The 17,353-nt window shown below is 43.1% G+C and overlaps 1 protein-coding gene across 4 annotated transcripts in view; it reads right to left on the minus strand.

Moving 5' to 3' along the window:
• Positions 1–655: 655 nt before the first annotated feature.
• Positions 656–17,353, minus strand: part of LOC111155770 (SET domain containing 4) — a 25,745-nt gene continuing 9,047 nt past the window's right edge. For 3 of the 4 annotated variants that reach the window (XM_022516154.1, XM_022516155.1, XM_022516156.1), the window contains exons 3-10: positions 14,673–14,710; positions 11,898–11,986; positions 9,937–10,366; positions 7,722–7,896; positions 5,711–5,792; positions 4,389–4,469; positions 1,742–1,865; positions 656–909 (exon numbers count right to left, since the gene is read on the minus strand). In XM_022516154.1, coding sequence (XP_022371862.1) covers positions 775–909; positions 1,742–1,865; positions 4,389–4,469; positions 5,711–5,792; positions 7,722–7,896; positions 9,937–10,366; positions 11,898–11,986; positions 14,673–14,710 — 1,154 coding nt within the window. In that variant the 3' untranslated portion in view covers positions 656–774. Of the gene's footprint in view, positions 910–1,741; positions 1,866–4,388; positions 4,470–5,710; positions 5,793–7,721; positions 7,897–9,936; positions 10,367–11,897; positions 11,987–14,672; positions 14,711–16,218; positions 17,320–17,353 lie in introns of those variants that run through there. The other variant, XM_022516157.1, reaches the window with a different exon arrangement.

The raw sequence follows: 17,353 nt of genomic DNA on the forward strand, positions 1-17,353 counted from the left end.
CTACCGATTCCCTGGTCCCTAGTTAAGTGAGGCCAACAAGGGGAGAGGCAACATCTCCTGGGGCCTCTGCGGACATGTGTCCCAGCCCCTTAGCCTTTCCACTGGGTTGGGGGTCAGAGCTAATACACAGGGCGTCCACCCCCATTCCTGCCCAACAATCTCCTTTCCAGATTGGAAATCAGAACCGAAAAACATGGTGTGGTTTGCTCCAGCTCAGTGCAGCTGGGAGTAAAGCCCCGCTGAGACCCCGGCCAGTCCCGCATTCCCCATACTCCCCACTCAAAGCCACCCACCACCAGCTCATCCCTAAACCTGATGGTATCAGAACATAATAAACATACAACTTCTTGCGCTTTTACAGGTGCTGAGGCAGAGGGGAAGTAGGACACCGAGTGAAAGGCCACACACAGAGCCCTCACAATCCCGTCTCCTTACAGCACAGTGCTTTCCTCCTCCTTCTTCCTGCAGGACTGTGGTCCGTTTTGAGCATATCAGAGGTGCTGCGAGGACGGCACATCCATCTCCATGTACTGCTCCAGAATCCGCAGAGCCTGCCCTGCCCCCCCCCCACCTCCCCAACCCCCGCCAACAGATACCCTTCAAAGCCTGAGGAGCAGCCACTGCTCCACCCCACAAACAAAGAAAGCAAAAGGAGTAGGATTCAGTAAACAATTGTTTAATAGAAACCATTCACTGACTATAAATGATTCTATACAAAATAAATCTTTGTTTGTCACACCCACCACAGGAGGTGACCAAATGCATTAGGTGAAGTTACCTAAAAGGCATTTGCAAACTGTTTAGAATCTCATCAGAGGCCTGCAGAATCTTTAGCTCTTCTGTCCACAATGTTTCTACCAAAGTTAGTTGGTTTATCAAAGCCACTTCTTCATCTTTCATATGAGAAACCTGGAAAGTATTTTAAAATTAATTTTTTACTGTAGTAAAATATAAACAAACATAAAATTTACCATTATGACCACTTTTCCGTGTACAGTTCAATGGCATTAAATACACTCTAAGTGTTATTTAACTGTCACCATTAAGTGTCCCCAGGATTCCTTCACCGTCTCTAACAGAAACTTTGCACCCATTACACACAAACCCCATTCCCCTCACCCCCAGCCTCTGGTAACCTCTACTCTACTTTCTGTCTCTATGAATTTGCCTATGCTGGACAGTGGAATCATACAACATTCGTCTTCTTGTATTCTGGTTTATTTTACTTAGCATTATGTCTTGAAGGTTCATTAAAATTATTTTTCAATCCCAGTAATGTTTTCATTAAAATGAGCTGGTTTCTCAGGGCACCTGGGTGGCTCAGTTGGTAAAACAACTGCCTGCCTTCAGCTTAGATCATGATCCCAGGGTCCTGGGATCAAGCCCCAATGGGGCTCCCTGCTCAGCAGGGAGTCTGCTTCTCCCTCTGCCCCTCCCCCTGCTCATTCTCTCTCTCCCTATCTCAAATAAATAAAATCTTTTTTAAAAAAGATTTTTTAAAATCTTTTAAAATTAAAATAAATTTAAATTTAAAATTAAAATGAAATCTTTTTGAAAAAATATTTCCCATTTAATGAAAACAACTATTAAATAGAAATATTTTAAAAAGTACTTGAAAATTCATGCAATAATTTTACCTACTGAATCTATATGCACAATGTTAACAGTCAAAAAACCCAGAAATTACATCAACATTCATCTATTTAAGGCATCAAAAGAATCCAATATTCTAGAAACTTACCTTTTGCAGCATAGCATTGGTTTCCTCTATGAAATAATGACATATTTTCTGGGCTATGACCAAACTTCTCTTCTCATTTGTATCTGAAATGATGTCCCCAAGAAGTATTTTTTTCCAGCATGTACTAAAACCAAATTGTTCAGTAAGATAATGTCAGCAGGCTCTCAAAAGGTAAAGAAGGCTTTTTACATTTCAACATAACTCTTCTCCTATTTTTCCAGAAGCATAATCAACTCATTCCATTAGCACATTCCCTGAAAGCTCCTACCACATGCAGCTCCTGTTGCAGCAGACAAGGTACAGGAGGAGGAGAAACAACTGATAGTAAGAATCAAGGGGACTGACGCTCTTTGTAGGGAGGGACTGAATCGGATTATCACTGCAATTGTGTCAGGCACATGAGTGAGTGCTGTCATGTCCACCAGGCATGGAAACACAGCTGAAGACAGAAGGTGACTCCCAGACAAAAGGACTAAGGCTGAGGAGCAAAGACAGTAGAACTTTCCTTCTCTTCAAGTGACAGTCTTTTCTAAACTATGGCAAACTGAAGAGGTAAAAGGCTCTGGAGATGGAAAGAGGAATCGACAGTGAAGGCCTTCTGTGCATTTTACACTGTGAAAATATGCAAGAAATGCGCTTCCGGGGGCATGTGGAGCCAACTCCCTTTAGGCAGAGGAGCAGAAGTGTTGCAGGGAAAGCAAGAGGGAGCCACAGCAAGATGCCGAGCCAGACGGGGGCAGAGCCAAAACCGCGTGCTGGCAAGAAGCACTACGCAGAGCGGAAGAGGGTGAAGGAATAAATTCTGGATGCCGAGAGTCCGAAGCAGAATGGCTTAGGAGGGGAAAGATAAGAAAGAAAACTGCCACATCAGAGTGGAAGTATACAGACGTCACTTAGAAATTCAGGACAGCTCATAAACCATGGAAAAGTCTTATAAGTCTTCAGCTTCAGAAACAACAACAGAAACCTCAGGAATAGCTAAGTTCTCAGGAAAGAAAAGAAGGAAGGAAATCACTATATGCCCGGCACAGGGTTTCATATAAAACAATTATCTAATTAACTCTTCACAATTACCTAGTAAAGAAAGCATTTAGTATTCCCATGTTTGACACAAACTAAGAATTGGGAATGGTAAGGAACTCACCCTAGGTGACAAAGCTAAGGAGAGGTAGAACCCGCATGCGAACAACATTCGGCCAAATTGCCACCTGTTCTGCCACATCACCCCAGACCGTTAGGAGTAACTCAAAGAGGGAGGAAAAGAGGCCTCGGGGTGTCCTCTCAGACCTTTTGCCATGAAGGATTTACAGAAGCTTACAAGGGCACGCGCGAGATGAAATACAAGGTTAAGATGAATGGACAGTGAAAACAAGACAAAAGGAAAGGTGAAAGGAGGAAGGGTAAAATAAACCAGGATAAACTGCGTGCCTTAAAATCCTGCATGTCTGGGTAGGCGACATATCTGCCACTGAGTTTTCTAGCAAACAACAGAGAAAACTATCAGATACAGAATCCACAGTGGCTGTAAGATAAAAACACACCATCTGCTGAGAATAAACACAACTATTTCTGGGGTTGAGATGAGGAAGTAATTTTTTCTCTGAGTCCTTATAGCAGAAGAGGTAAGCATTATCCCGACAGGAGCTACTCAACGAGCACCAAATACTTCGAGGCATTGTTCCAAGGGCTAACTCTATGCATTAGCTCCTTTGGTCCTCCCAACTGCTGGAGGATGGGGTCAGTATCCTCAGCAACTCCTCCCTTCCTATGGTTCCTCTCATGTGAGCCTTTGCTAAGCAATGCACCCAGGCTGAAGGAAGTCCCTGCACTGGGCAGTGGACAGTCCTTTCCATGCTGGGGGAGGGACCGGCAGCCTCAAGGTAACACTAAGGAGCCTAACCAAGACGTGTGTCTCCACCCGGGGTTCCCCTCTACCTGCCTTCCCCACGGAAATTTCCAGGCCTCTCCTTTAGCAGGGGGCTGGATCTGCGCACGGGGGCAGAACCAGAGGGGAGGAGCTGTTTGCCCCAAAGAAAAAACTACCTACTCCGGCCTTCCCTTTGAACAGTGCCAAGGCTCACATTTTTTAAAATATTTACTCTAGGAAAAGAAATATACATATTTACTCTAGGGTTTCCTGGGGGGTTCGGTCAGTTGGGCATCTGACTGTTGACTTCAGCTCAGGTCGTGCATGATCTCAGCATCCTGAGCTGAAGCTTGTGTGGGGGTCCACGCTGAGCACAGAGCTTGCTTGACATTCTCTCTCCCCCTCTCCTTCTGCTCCTCCCCCACTCGCATGTCACATGAGCATTCTCCCTCTCAAATAAATAAATAAATAAAATCTTTAAAAAAAAAAAAAAAAATCGACTCTAAACAACTGCAGGTCACCAGGGAAAAAAATACCTGAAAATAAAAAGTTCTCAGGGTCATGTACTCTGATTTCGACTCTAAAACCAGATTCCAGAAGTGGTAAAAACTTAGAAGTAAAATGCTCAGGACACGGGCAAGTTCCATAAAGAATAAGCCTCCCGTTATACAATGGCATCCTTTCTCCTCCCAGGCGGGGTATTTGAATGTAAGCTGAGAGAGGCCCCAAGGTTACATACAGGTTGTAACTACAGCTCAAAACCAACACAACGACACTTACAATTCTTCGGCCTCCAGACATAACAACTTAAGAGCTGTGAGTAACCTCCAAGATGGTCCATCCCATCCAAATGTTAAATTTCTAAAGCATAAAAACAAATAACAACACACCGGTCACTTCAGTACTTCACGACACCATGGCAAATGGCTGAAGAGCCAAACACTTTCTGAAGGGCTAAACATTATGTAACTTGTGTCTTGGTCACAAAGGCAAAAGAGAAAAATAAGTCTGCAAATACTTAAGAACAAAGCCAGAGCAGGGAAAAAAAAAATCATTTCTGTTTAAAAAGAAAATGTAGGGACGCCTGGGTGGCTCAGTGAGTTAAGCCTCTGCCTTAGGCTCGGGTCAGGATCTCAAGGTCCTGGGATAGAGCCCCGCATCGGGCTCTCTGCTCAGCAGGGAGCCTACTTTCCCCTCTCTCTCTCTGCCTGCTGCTCTGCCTACTTGTGATTTCTCTGTCAAATAAATAAAATCTTAAAAAAAAAAAAATAAAAGGGGCGCTGGGGTGGCTCAGGTGATTAAAGGTCTGCCTTCAGCCCAGGTCATGATCCCGGGGAGTCCTGGGATCAAGCCTTACATCGGCGTGCTCCCTGCTTAGTGGAGAGCCTGCCCCTCCCTCTGCTCCCTCTCCCTCTCTCCCTCTCAAATAAGTCTTTAAATTAAAAAAAAAGGCAGGGGGGGGATTAAAAAACAACTTTCCCACTAATTTCAGTAAGGAGCTAAATCTGGTTGAGGAAGCCAGAGGAAGAGGGCCAGTGCCACAGGTCCCAGTGAGATGAAAGATGAAGAATCAGAGCTCCCTGGGCATCAAACAAATGGCAGCCACCACAGCCAGAGTGCCCTCACAATGCTGCTGGACCATGTAAAACTTCATTTTATTTAGAGAAGAAAATTTGAGAGAGTCTCCACTTGGCATGGAATCACCCAGCCAGCACCCCCAGTCCTGCACCCTAAGTGCCTACACCATGTTACTGAGTGACTGACAGAGAGCCAGCCTGGCCTGCAGGAGCCCAATGCCATCCCACTGACCACGTATTGGAGACAAACACCGGGCTACCAATCCATACAAGCAGGGCTTTCTTTTAGTACAATAATACTTCAAGTTTGTATCTTATGTCCCCAAGTAAGTTTCTTGAAAAGTATCTTAAACTTTTTGTGTGCCCCACATGAAGCACAATTTACTACACATAGTAAATGCTCAATAAATACCTACGTGTCAACTGGTATAGTCAGGAGGTATCTTGTATCTCTAGAAATGCTACCTCAATTTTCTTACCAGTTTCCTGAAGAAATAATTTTAAGAGACAGAGAAAAATACTTACTCTATAAAGTCATGATCCTTCAAAATGGAAATCTTCTTGTTCATTTGTTTATCTGTTGATGGCAGATATTTAACAAGTAGTTCTACAAAAAGAAAAAAAAAAGGAAACAGAAAAAGAAGGAAATTTAGGGTGTCATCAGACAAAAGTGTGGGCCTTCTACAATTACTTTCCCTTCCATCAACAATCAAGACATGCAATGTGTGTTGTGCATTAACTGATGAATCATTGAACACTACATCAAAAACTAATGATGTATTACACAGTGGCTAACTGAACATAATTTTTAAAAGAGTAAAATAAAAATTAAAAAAAAAAAAAAGACGTGTAAACAGTTTTTCCTAATTCACACCAAAAAGCTCCAATCAAGTCCAATTCAAGATCTTTATTAGCCCCTGGAAAGCTACAGAATTTCAGGGCAGGGAGGAAAACATCCATAACCTCAACACACGTTCCCACTAAGCAAATTAATCCACAAAACCTGGTAATTAAGACAGTGGCAGATGCAGGAAGTTAAACCCACTACCCACTACAAACATGAAGAATTGTTTATAATGATGTTTCCAAAAGTCAGAATTCGAAACTGGGTATTAGTGATTATAATCATAAGCAATTAAAAGTGAACATGAAAAATTTAACAAATCTTGTTGAGATAGCAGGGTAATGACTGACTTTTCTGTTTCTAAAATCTCTTTTATATTTCTATGTCTTGGTTTTTTAAATGTAAAAATAACTAAAATGTAAATTTTGTCCAAACTTTGCAAATCAGTATTTCATGGTCAACAATATTAAAATTATTCTGATAACAGGAGGCTAATCTCAAAGCTAGTTGTCTAAGAGACCCAGCAAGGCCCAGTTTTTGGTTTTAATTTCTATTTGAGAAATAACATTATTATTCTGCCTATAGGATGGAGTAGTTTCACCTTGAACAAGTTTCTACTTTATACAGCTTATATTAAAACTACCCCAAATTATACAGTCAGTAAATCTCTGGCCATATTCCTCGATGGCCTACAAACTACTCCTCTGCTGCTTCAGGAGAAGTGGGAAAGAAACATTTTTCTATATACTGTTATTAATACTATATTTGGAATTTCCACAGCATTAATTTAACAGCTAAATTCTTATTTTAAAAATAGTAATACTGGTGATGGCTAATTAGTAGGTCACAGAAAAACATAAATGAAATCAATATTTCATCATGGCATTAACCTCCAAGACAATAACTATGTAATATATTTATCCCTGTCATAGCACCTCATACAAACTGATAAGAAGAGATACTACACATGATCTTAGCCAAAAGACCAAAAAGCAATCACACAGTAAATGCTTAAATTTAATTTTTTAAGTTTTTTGTTTCTCTAATCTATCCTGTATTTAGTGACAGTGATAATGTCTCAGAACAAAAGTTACCATTTCTTCCCATCTTTTTAATTATTAAAATATTATATTACTGGGGCGCCTGGGTGGCTCGGTGGGTTAAGCCACTGCCTTCGGCTCAGGTCATGATCCCAGGTCCTGGGTTCAAGCCCCGCATCGGGCTTTCTGCTCAGCAGGGAGCCTGCTTCCTCCTCTCTCTCTGCCTGCTTGTGATTTCTCTCTGTCAAATAAATAAATAAAATCTTTTAAAAAAATAAATAAATAAAAAATAAAAAATAAAATATTATATTACTATATTAGTTGATTAGTAATATTAATATATTATATATTAAATGTTATTATTATATTCATTTCCTCAGTGGTCTTTCTTTTCTCCCATTCTACTGTCTGACCTAATGCAACAACTTTTCTCAGTTCTTCCTTTCCTCAGTAGTGACCAGAGCCTTGTTTTTCACTTCAATATTCAAATTATATGGTCAGTGAGTGTCTTTCCCTACCTAGGGGAAAATAAATGATACACATTTTAAGGTTTTGCCATTTTTACTAAAACTTAAAAAAATCCACATCCTCAGATGGCATAAAAAAAAAAAAAGAACTGTATCTTCGTAATAAGAGCAAAGCTGATTCCAACCTGCTGAGACATAAACACAAGCATGAGGATTCTGGATGGACACGAATCCGTATTCCAGGAGCAGCCGCTGGTTATCATGAGGGCCATAGCAGATGAACACCTGTTCATGTTTCCTGCAACCTGAAGCCGTTCTGACTTCATAACAGCGAGTTTTCTCATTAAATGATGCTTTTACCTAGGCAAAAAAATCATTAATGATTTCTTTAAAGCCAAGCATAAAACTGAACATATTAAGTTTGCTGTATTAAAGTCAGATACAGCTTTCAAACACTCATCACAGTGTGAATTCAACCACATGTGGGAACATGCCGGCCCTGCATTGGGGCTCCTGGGTGCCTCCACGTCCCCGCTCAGTGAGGGAGGGGGTCCTGCCCAAGGGCTCTCAGGATGGCCAAACGCAGGACACCTGAAAGCAGACAGGTATGCCAGAGAGTGGTTCACTAGTCACATATACAGCCTAGGTAAGGACACCCCAGCCACACAGGAGCTACGCTTGGGAACTGTGGGACCTGCCGGAGCCACAGGAAGCAGGCCTGGGAGTAACAGGAAGTCACCCCATCTCCTGTGGGGAGATGTGAGCGCTCGTGTGAAGAGGCAGGCAGGAAGGAGAAACCATTAGGCTGAGGGCCGGGTGATGGGGCCTTTCCCTCTGGGTGGGGGGCATATCCAGGGAGATCAGAGGAACTCACAGTCAGACCCCGGGGCCCTGTGACGCCCAAAGATGTCAAGGCCACACATGAATTTCAGGCCTCACAATACACAGCGTTCGGAGAGCAGGATACTGACTGACACAATGATATGGATTTTGTGACAGTTGTTAGTTAACAGATTGCAGAGGAAAGAACCAAGATGACCCACCTGCCCTCCACACAAGGAGCGGGTTCAAGAGTTGAGGTCGCCACACTACACAGTAAACCCCAGTGAGGACAAGGAGGAGGAAGGGAGCTGAAATTCTCAGCTTGTAGCATCAACAGATTAGGGTCACGGTTTCGAGTTACTTGCCAAAAGCCAGCAGTAATGCGCTTTAGACCAAGGGTCAACAATCTTTTTTCCATAAAGGGCCAGCGAGCAAGTATTTTAGGCTCTGCCGGGGCCACTGGGCCACATACCCACAGGCTGTAGTTTGTGGGGCCCCTACAAAGGCTGTCGAGTCACTGGCTTGGAGCACAAACGCACTAACAGCCCAATAAAAATAAAGTCACCCCAGTGAGAACTGACTAAATCCTGTGTCCAGCACCCTTTTACAGGCATGGCCCCGACATTAATTCATCAACATCAGCCACAGAAACAGCCATCAAACCTCCATCTCCTTTGCTGAATATTGTCAGAAATGCATCTTTCTCAACAGTAGCAAGCAGACAGGCAAGATTGCCTCTGCCTGAGAAAGCACAGTACGGGCCTCCCTATGCTCACCTCGCACCAGTACGTGGGCTAGCCGGGGGCCATCCATCTTTTCCAGGCGGGGTGCAGTACGAAGAGAAGAGCGTGAGCAAGGGCCCAGCCAGTGTACCTCTAAACAGACCCTGAACAGATTACAGGTGAGCTGACATAGGGACACCTTTGCCCTCAAAGCCAGGCCCTACCTCAGCATGCCTACACATAAATCGTCACCTTTATGTGAGATAGCGGGAAAGAGCTGGAGACGAGATCTATGACTATCTCCCAAAGAGGGATTCTTTAATGTTTCCCAGACTCCTTTTCCCCACAAATATTCATCCATTCAGTAAAGGTTTATCAAGTCTTTACTAGGTGCCTGACCCTCCACTGGGTTACAGGGAGAAAAAGGCACAGTTCCTCCCCATCCTTATACAGCCCAGAGACAGAGACAACAAGTCAATCACTGATCACAGCAAAGATAAATACTGACAGCGATACTACCAGGTGTAAAAAGGAATGGGACAGGAGAGCAGTCAGGACTTTAGTCCCCATACTAGCAAAGAGGAAAGAGAACTTTGCACCAAAGCTGGGGGGTGAGGGGGTGCTGCTGATTAAGGCTGTATCAGGGGATATAGCTCTGCTGGCCTGGAAAGCAGAGTGGGAAAACAAAAGAACAGGATGCCAGAAAGGAAAAGGGGGCTGGGAGAAAAGACAGAAAAATACCTGGTGGAGGTAGATTTACCTAAAGCCAGCAACACCTCCCTCTATGGTTTCAAAGTCAGGTTCTATATGTCAGAGTCCTTCCTATCAAACAGAACATATTTGCCTTGTGTCTCACCTGGACATCTGGGCTGTGATTCAGCAGATCCAAGTACGGGGCGAGCGCATAGGTGTCCGGCTCTGGAGAAAAGCATTTCCTCTGCCCATGCTTCATGTACACAGCTCTGGTGTTGACCGTGCACCAAGCCCACAGGAGGGCACTGTAGCTAAAAATGTTCTCAACAGCCTCAGAAAACAGAGGCTGCAGGGAAGAGAAAAAGTCTCTGGAGGAAGAAAAGAACCCCTGCACACGGGCTCTCTGCTCTTCAGCCTTTGCCTTCAAAGGTTCAGGAAAAAGATTCACCACTTTTGGCTCCAAACATACGGGGCAGGTGTAGGCCTTTGGTAAAATGTCCAGGTAAGGCTTCCAGAGAGACTGGTCCCCAGCATGCTTTTCTGAAACTAAAAAGGTGCACAGAGCCAGAAGAGGAGATGGAGGAGGCTGGCACCTTTTAAAAAAATACAAGCCGGATTAAAAGAATTACTTTTATTCAAAATATGGAATCAGCTAGAGACACAGGTATCCTAATGGTTTGTTCTGCTCCCAGAGGGACTGTGGCCAAACTGCCAGCGCACGCCGAGCTTACTCCGTGCACCAGGAGAGGGTTTTGCTTCCTCAAGACTTTCCTCTCCAGAGCGCATCCCACTGTAAATGCCCTAAGCAAGTCATACTGATGAGTGACAAGAACTGTCTCACTACCCCAAGTTCCAGCTTTGTTTGCAAGAGAATCCTTTTTGCAAGCAACCTCTTTGTTTCCAACTTGGTTCTCCAATTTTAAAGCTTCTGCTCCAAGTTCACTTATTTTGCTTGGATAAAGGTATCAAACTTGGTGGGGGAAAAAACTGGTGGAAAAGAACCTAGACCTGCCCCATCCAATACAGTAACCACTGGGTACACGTAGTTATTTCAGTTTTAGTTATTCAAAATTAAGTAAAATTTAAAATTCAATTCCTCAGTCATGTAGGTCACTTTTCAAGTGCTCAACAGGCGTTATGTGGCTAACGGCCACCACAGTGGACAACACAGAGTGAAACATTTCTACTGCGAAAGTTCTACTGCGTGACACTAACCTAGATAGAAAACTGAATCACCTCATTATATATTTGCTACAGTTCTAAAGTTTTAATTCCTAAATTTACCCACTCTATTAAAAATTACACACTGCAGTATTTTTATTTGTTATCCATAAAAAGATTTCATGTTGCAGGAATCTTTTAGAAAAAAGTTTTCATTAAACCTTCAAAGTCCAGATTCCCATACTGCGAAAACAGCCTGCTCAAAATTTCAGAATGACACAGAAAATGTTAATACTAGGAGCATCGCTGCTTTTACTCAGGCCAATAAAGATACATTTGCCCTCATAAAAACATGCCAAGATTAAAAGTCCAGAACTTAGACTCTGAGAAGAAACAATACAATCTTACAACCCTCATAATTTAGAAACCCCTTCTGCTACGGACCCCATTCACACTGTCCTCAGAAAGTTCCACAGAACAAAGGCCCACTATAACAAAAGCCAGAAAATAGTTCTCCTATTTTGGCCTCCTTTCTTCTACACTAAACAAAACTACACTTTTGTAACATCAACAGCTCTCCGTAGTGGAAGGAGAGTTGAAGCAAATACAGTAAGGGTGAAAATAAGAGTAACCTGTGGAGAACAGGCTAGGAGGACTCAGGGCACTCAGAATGACAGCGATCTATTCTCTCACTTTCTCTGCATTTCCTAGTAAGTGATAGATGAGGATTCAAACCCACATCCCAGGCAGCCTATTAAAACCCTTAAAAATGCAGCTTAAAATGAATTAAGAACACAACTTCGAGAACAGAGTAAACCTTCTGAATCATTTCAAACATGTATGAGGTATACAAAGGGGCTCATCCTGACAAACTATGCCTTCCTTAGAGGACTTTATCTGCCAATGCTGCAGACTTTACAAGACAAGCACTTGAACCAGACGAGCATGTGTACGTTCACTTACTTAGCAATGTACGTCCCTAAGTAGCTTCTAATCACTGTGTCCGTGGTGAGCAGGCAACTCTCAGGCAACGAAATAATCATCTGTCCCTCCTTACCAAAAAGAAAGTAAAGTTTAGAACACCTGCGTTTGAGAAGGACCTGTGTCCTGCAGTCCACAATTATCTACTAAGAACCCAGAATAACCCGACCATAGACACCAAAGAGCCCACCAACCGTCTGGCTCCCAAGCCCGAGTCGGCGGATGCAGGCAGGTCTGCTCCAACAGCAGGTACTACAACCCCAACAAGAATTAAGGGCTCATTATATGACTGACATCCACTAGCAATCAGCCCTTCACCAGAAAGGAATGTGTAAACACTCTTGACAGATCCTATCACTCCTTCACTTTCTTATACCAGGAAATAGTGTTATAGGAAATAGGCAGAAACCACTCAAAGTAACTCTATCTGGTGAAATCCATGTGTCCAGTGACTCCTCCCAGCAAAGGCCTACTCTCCATACGACCTGTGCCAACTAGACTAAGAAAAGGGCAGCCCAGCCAGCACAAGGGTCTCATTTTACCACCTGCAAAAGTAGAGTTTTCAGTTCCTCCCACTGAGATAGAAACACTAAGAAAAATTAAGATGTCAAGTCACAGACACCAGAAACAAATTAAGCATTAAGAAGCCTGACGTTAATTAAGATCCCAGCTTCCATTGTAATTGGCATCTAAGTTGGTTAAAAAATCTCAGCCAAAAATCTTCTGGGTTCCATTTCTGGTTTCCTCATGTGTGAATCAAGATCAACCTGGACAATCACTACAGTCCCTTCCTGCTCCAACATCGCACAATTTTCTGATTTTAATAAAGCCACTTAATAAAATGTTCTATATCCTGACTACAGTAAAACTCTTGATCAACACTTACCAAACTGGATGCTTAAAATCTGTGCATTTCACCAGGCGTAAAATATGTCTCAGTTTTCAAAAAGTTTAACCAAAGATCATATTTGAAAGATGTGAAGCAACTGCCAATTATCATTTCATAATCTAAACAAAGACTACCTACGTTTACTGCCATATACATGAGAAGTATATCTCCCTCCCAAAACAGAACACGATTATATGTTTCCTCAAAAAATAAAAATATTGTACAATGTGACTGTACTTAATATTATTGAACTGTACACTCTAAAATGGCTAAGATAGTAAATTTCATCATGTATGTTTTAAAATTATAAAGTTTTAGGGGCGCCTGGCTGGCTCAGTCGATTAAGTGGCGGCCCTCATGATTCCAGGGTCCCTGCTTAGCAGAGAGCCTGCTTCCCTCTCTCCCTCGGCTTGCCACCCTGCTTAGTTGTGCTCTCTCTCTGTCAAATTAATAAATAAAATCTTAAAAATAAATAAGTAAAGTTTTAAATTAAAAAAGTAGCCTAAGAGAACTGCAACATTAAAAAGTACCATTCTTTAGGCTCAATGTGTAAGTGCACGGCCGGATTTCAAAGTTAAGGAACTAAAGGGGCACCTGGGTGGCTCAGTGGATTAAAGCCTCTGCCTTCGGCTCAGGTCATGGTCCCAGGGTCCTGGGATCGAGCCCTGAATCGGGCTCTCTGCCCAGTAAGGAGCCTGCTTCCCCCTTTCTCTCTGCCTGCCTCTCTGCCTGCTTGTGATGTGTCTGTCAAATAAATAAATAAAATCTTTAAAAAAAAAAAAAGTTAAGGAACTAAAAATAAATTAAGGAATTCTAGCTTCACAGAAAATTTGCATTAGATATCCTTTAAAAAGCATAGAAAGAACTAAAATGGACCTTGGAGATCATCTATGTCATTTACCTCCTCGTTTTCCAGGTGAGAAAACAAGCCAAGGGGGTCCCACCACCAGCTGAAGATAATCCTGGGACAGGCTCTGAAGCTCTGCCCACTGCTTACTGAGGCTTAAGCTTATTCAGGCTTGTACTTGGCATACTAAGCACACCCTTTCAGATGAGAGCCGCTCCCTCCCCTGGCTTGTTTAAAATATGGTCTGCTTTAGGGACACCCGGGTGACTCAGTGGGTTAAAGCCTCTGCCTTCGGCTTAGGTCATGATCTCGGGGTCCTGGGATTGAGCCCCACATCGGGCTCTCTACTCAGCGGGGAGCCTGCTCCTCCCCGCCCCCGCCTGCCTCTCTGCCTACTTGTGATCTCTGTAAAATAAATAAATAAAATCTTTAAAAATATATATATATATGGTCTGCTTTATACAATTTGCTGTGGCAGAGGTAGCTAGTTGCCAATCCAACATGCCTTCTCTCCTGCCGTTAGTGCAATCCTATCGGGAGGTCACCGTGCAAGGGACCTCTCTCACAGCCAGGGGGACTGTGTACCCAGTCACTGGCAGACGTGATAGGACTGGAATGTTCTTAAAAGAAGGAAACCTGCCCTTCCTCACCCCCTTGTTCCATCTTGCTGTTCAAGCTCCAGGAGCTACTCCCTGGACCTGAGTGTAAGGGACTTCCTTTAGGATGTGGACAGAGAGCTTGAAGGAGTCTGGACCTCCCACGGCCATGGGATCACCACACCAGCCCAGGTCTGCCCAGTCAGGCTTGTTTACTTGAGAACAAAATTAAGTTCCACTCTGTTACTTTGGGTTTGTCTCCTCTATGCAGCAAACTTAAAGCTAACTGACAAAATTATATTCAAACCTATCACTGGGTTAAAAAATGGCTGTGTATCTTAAATATTTTTAATTTACTTGATTTGAATCACAAAAACAAAGCAGCAAAATCTACTTTGGGTTTCAAGGATTAGAGAAATTCTCACCCGCAGGGATGTTTTGCTCATCAGCCCTCTTCCTGTACCTAAGACACAAAGAAAAAAAAAAGGTAAAAATCCTACAATGTCCAAAAAAACAAAAACAAACAAAAAAAAAAAAAACCTTATAATATCTTCAAGATCTTAAGGATATCATTTTAAATAAAAAATGCAACTGAACAGGGGTGCCTCAGTGGCTCGGTCAGTTAAGCATCTGACTCTTGGTTTCAGCTCAGGTCATGATTTCATGGATCATGGGATTGAGCCCCGCGTCAGGCTCTGAGCTCAATGCGGAGTCTGCTTGAAGATCCTCTCCCTCTGTACTCCCCCATCCTGCTCTGGCTCACTCTCTCTCTCTTTCAAATAAGTAAATAAATCGTTTTTAAAAATGCTACTGAACCTCAAAATTACAACAAGCTGAAGACAGACACATGATTTTGGGAAAGAGAAGATCAAAAAGCTGTTCTAAAAATGTCCTGACCTCCTTTTGGGCTTATAACTCCTGAAGAGCCAAGAGTGAAAACCTAGAGATCATCAGCTTTATACAGACCTGCTACCCGGAGTGTTACCCAGTAGGACTGGGTGTCCTTCAAGCTGGACCCTCTCCCTGGGGCCAGCCCGCTGGGCTGGGGGCCTACTCCCAATGCCCACCCAACCTGAGAGGCTAAACCCTCAAACCACTTTTACCCACTACCAAAGCCAGTTTTCCCAGTGATGATCTTGAGGCCTCTTTGACTGGCTGACCAGTAAATCCACCCAGCTCCCGCAAGGCTGAGTGAACTACACCCTCCCCTCCCTGACCATGGAAGCCACTAGACTCTCCTTGACTGGGTGAGCTCAACAGGGGAGATCCAAGACCAGCTCCTCCCTGTGAGCCAAGGCCTCGGCCAGAGCAGTCACAGCACATAACTTCACCAGCTACACTGTCAACACCACTACTGCCCAGAAATTTACCCGTCGAAGCCCAAGCCTCCTTTCCTATAACAGTCAGCAGCTCTTCTGGCAGGCCTAGGTACACTATGACCTATAATTATCATACGGGGTACAGAATATTCACTTTTTCAAATTCACAGTCCTTGATCTTTTTTCTTTCTCTCTCAACTAGGAGGGAACATAATTCAGTAAAGGTCAAGCCCTGCAGGTCTACTGGGAACTCCCAATTCATGGAGGGAACTCCGGCCTTGATCCTGGATCAGGTGTCTGGCAAGTCTGATTTGATGAGTCCTAACTCATCTATCCACCCAGACGAATACTATCTACTCAGACACATGGTTTTGGTTTCAAAAACTTATTTAATTTCTTCCATGTGTCCCATAGCAGAGTTAATCGTTCCTGTGGGCCAGAACCCTTCCTGGAACGAGTTACTAATGGGAGGATTTTATTTCTATGGGGTCATTCTTTAAAAGACTCATGTGCTAAATTAAGTGGAAATTTCTCTTCAAATACATAAATGAACAGAATGTGGCATATGGAATAAATCTGGAAGATACTTCACCTGTATTTCTACAATACAGCATCCAGTATCAGAAAACAAATCACAGTAACCTACACTTACCAAGGCAAGGTAGGAAGTGGCCATTAGAATCCTATAAAAGGAAAACTTATTATAGACTTTCATGCACCTGAAAATTTCTATTATCATAAGTCCACCTCGGAGACCCAGATTTGGCCAGTTCTTTTGGTGGCAAAAAGGAATACTGGGGTCAATTCCCAAAGCATAAATCCTGCTTGCAACTTAGAAATCCTGCCTTGCCCCTCCACAAACTAAGATTAATTCCCCAGAATTTTGTACATTTTGAGAGACTCCCATAAACATTCCCTCCTAACAGATTAAAGCTAAAGGTATATAAAGCATTTAGGGAAGATATGTTGAAATCCCAACCCACCAATGTGATGACATTAGGAGGTAGGGACGTTTGGTAAATGTTTAGGTCATAAGGATAGAGCTTCATGAATGGGATTTAGTGCCTACTACAGCAGTAAGAGACCAGAAAGCTTGTCCAGCTCCCAGCTCTGTGTCATGTGAGCACCCACCTTGAAGATGGTAATTTGCAAATCTGTAATCAGTCCTTACCAGACCCTGAACTTGCCCATACCATGATCTTAGCCTTCCCAGCCCCCAACTGTGAGGAAGGAATTGGTCGTCACCCAGTCTATGGTAATTTATTATAGCAGCCAAAACTGAGTAAGACAGAAGGTTCCCTGACCCCAGAACCAGAACTAGTGGGCTATGATCATTACCAAACCATGGTACGTTAGCTGCTCTGTGACCATGAATCTGGAGGTGGGCCTGGAAAGAGTTGTTCCATTAAAAATGGTTAAGTCTTCATTGCTCCAAATTACAGACAGATTATTTCTTTTCAGGCATTCCACTTAGACATATGCTAGTCCCTGCTTGATCATTTTAATCCTATCCTTCTTAAGTCAAAGTGACACGTGAGGCATAGATCAGCCAAAGGCATAAGTCCACTCCTGACTCTATTTTCTCTAGACCACCTTGTGTAAAACACCATCCAGTAAAATCTACCAGTGTGGCTTTTCCTGTTTTTGTGCTTCCTGACACATAAAAACAGAAAGTTAAACATTCTGTTAGAGGCTGACAAAAATAGTTTACCATTTTAAATAGGAGCAGCTCTAACAAATAATGGCTCGAAGCAAGTGTTTTAGGCCAAAGTCATCATAATGCATAC

This window comes from Enhydra lutris, unplaced genomic scaffold (assembly GCF_002288905.1).
Source record: "Enhydra lutris kenyoni isolate GAN:26980312 unplaced genomic scaffold, ASM228890v2 scaffoldscaffold43, whole genome shotgun sequence".
NCBI lineage: Eukaryota > Metazoa > Chordata > Mammalia > Carnivora > Mustelidae > Enhydra > Enhydra lutris.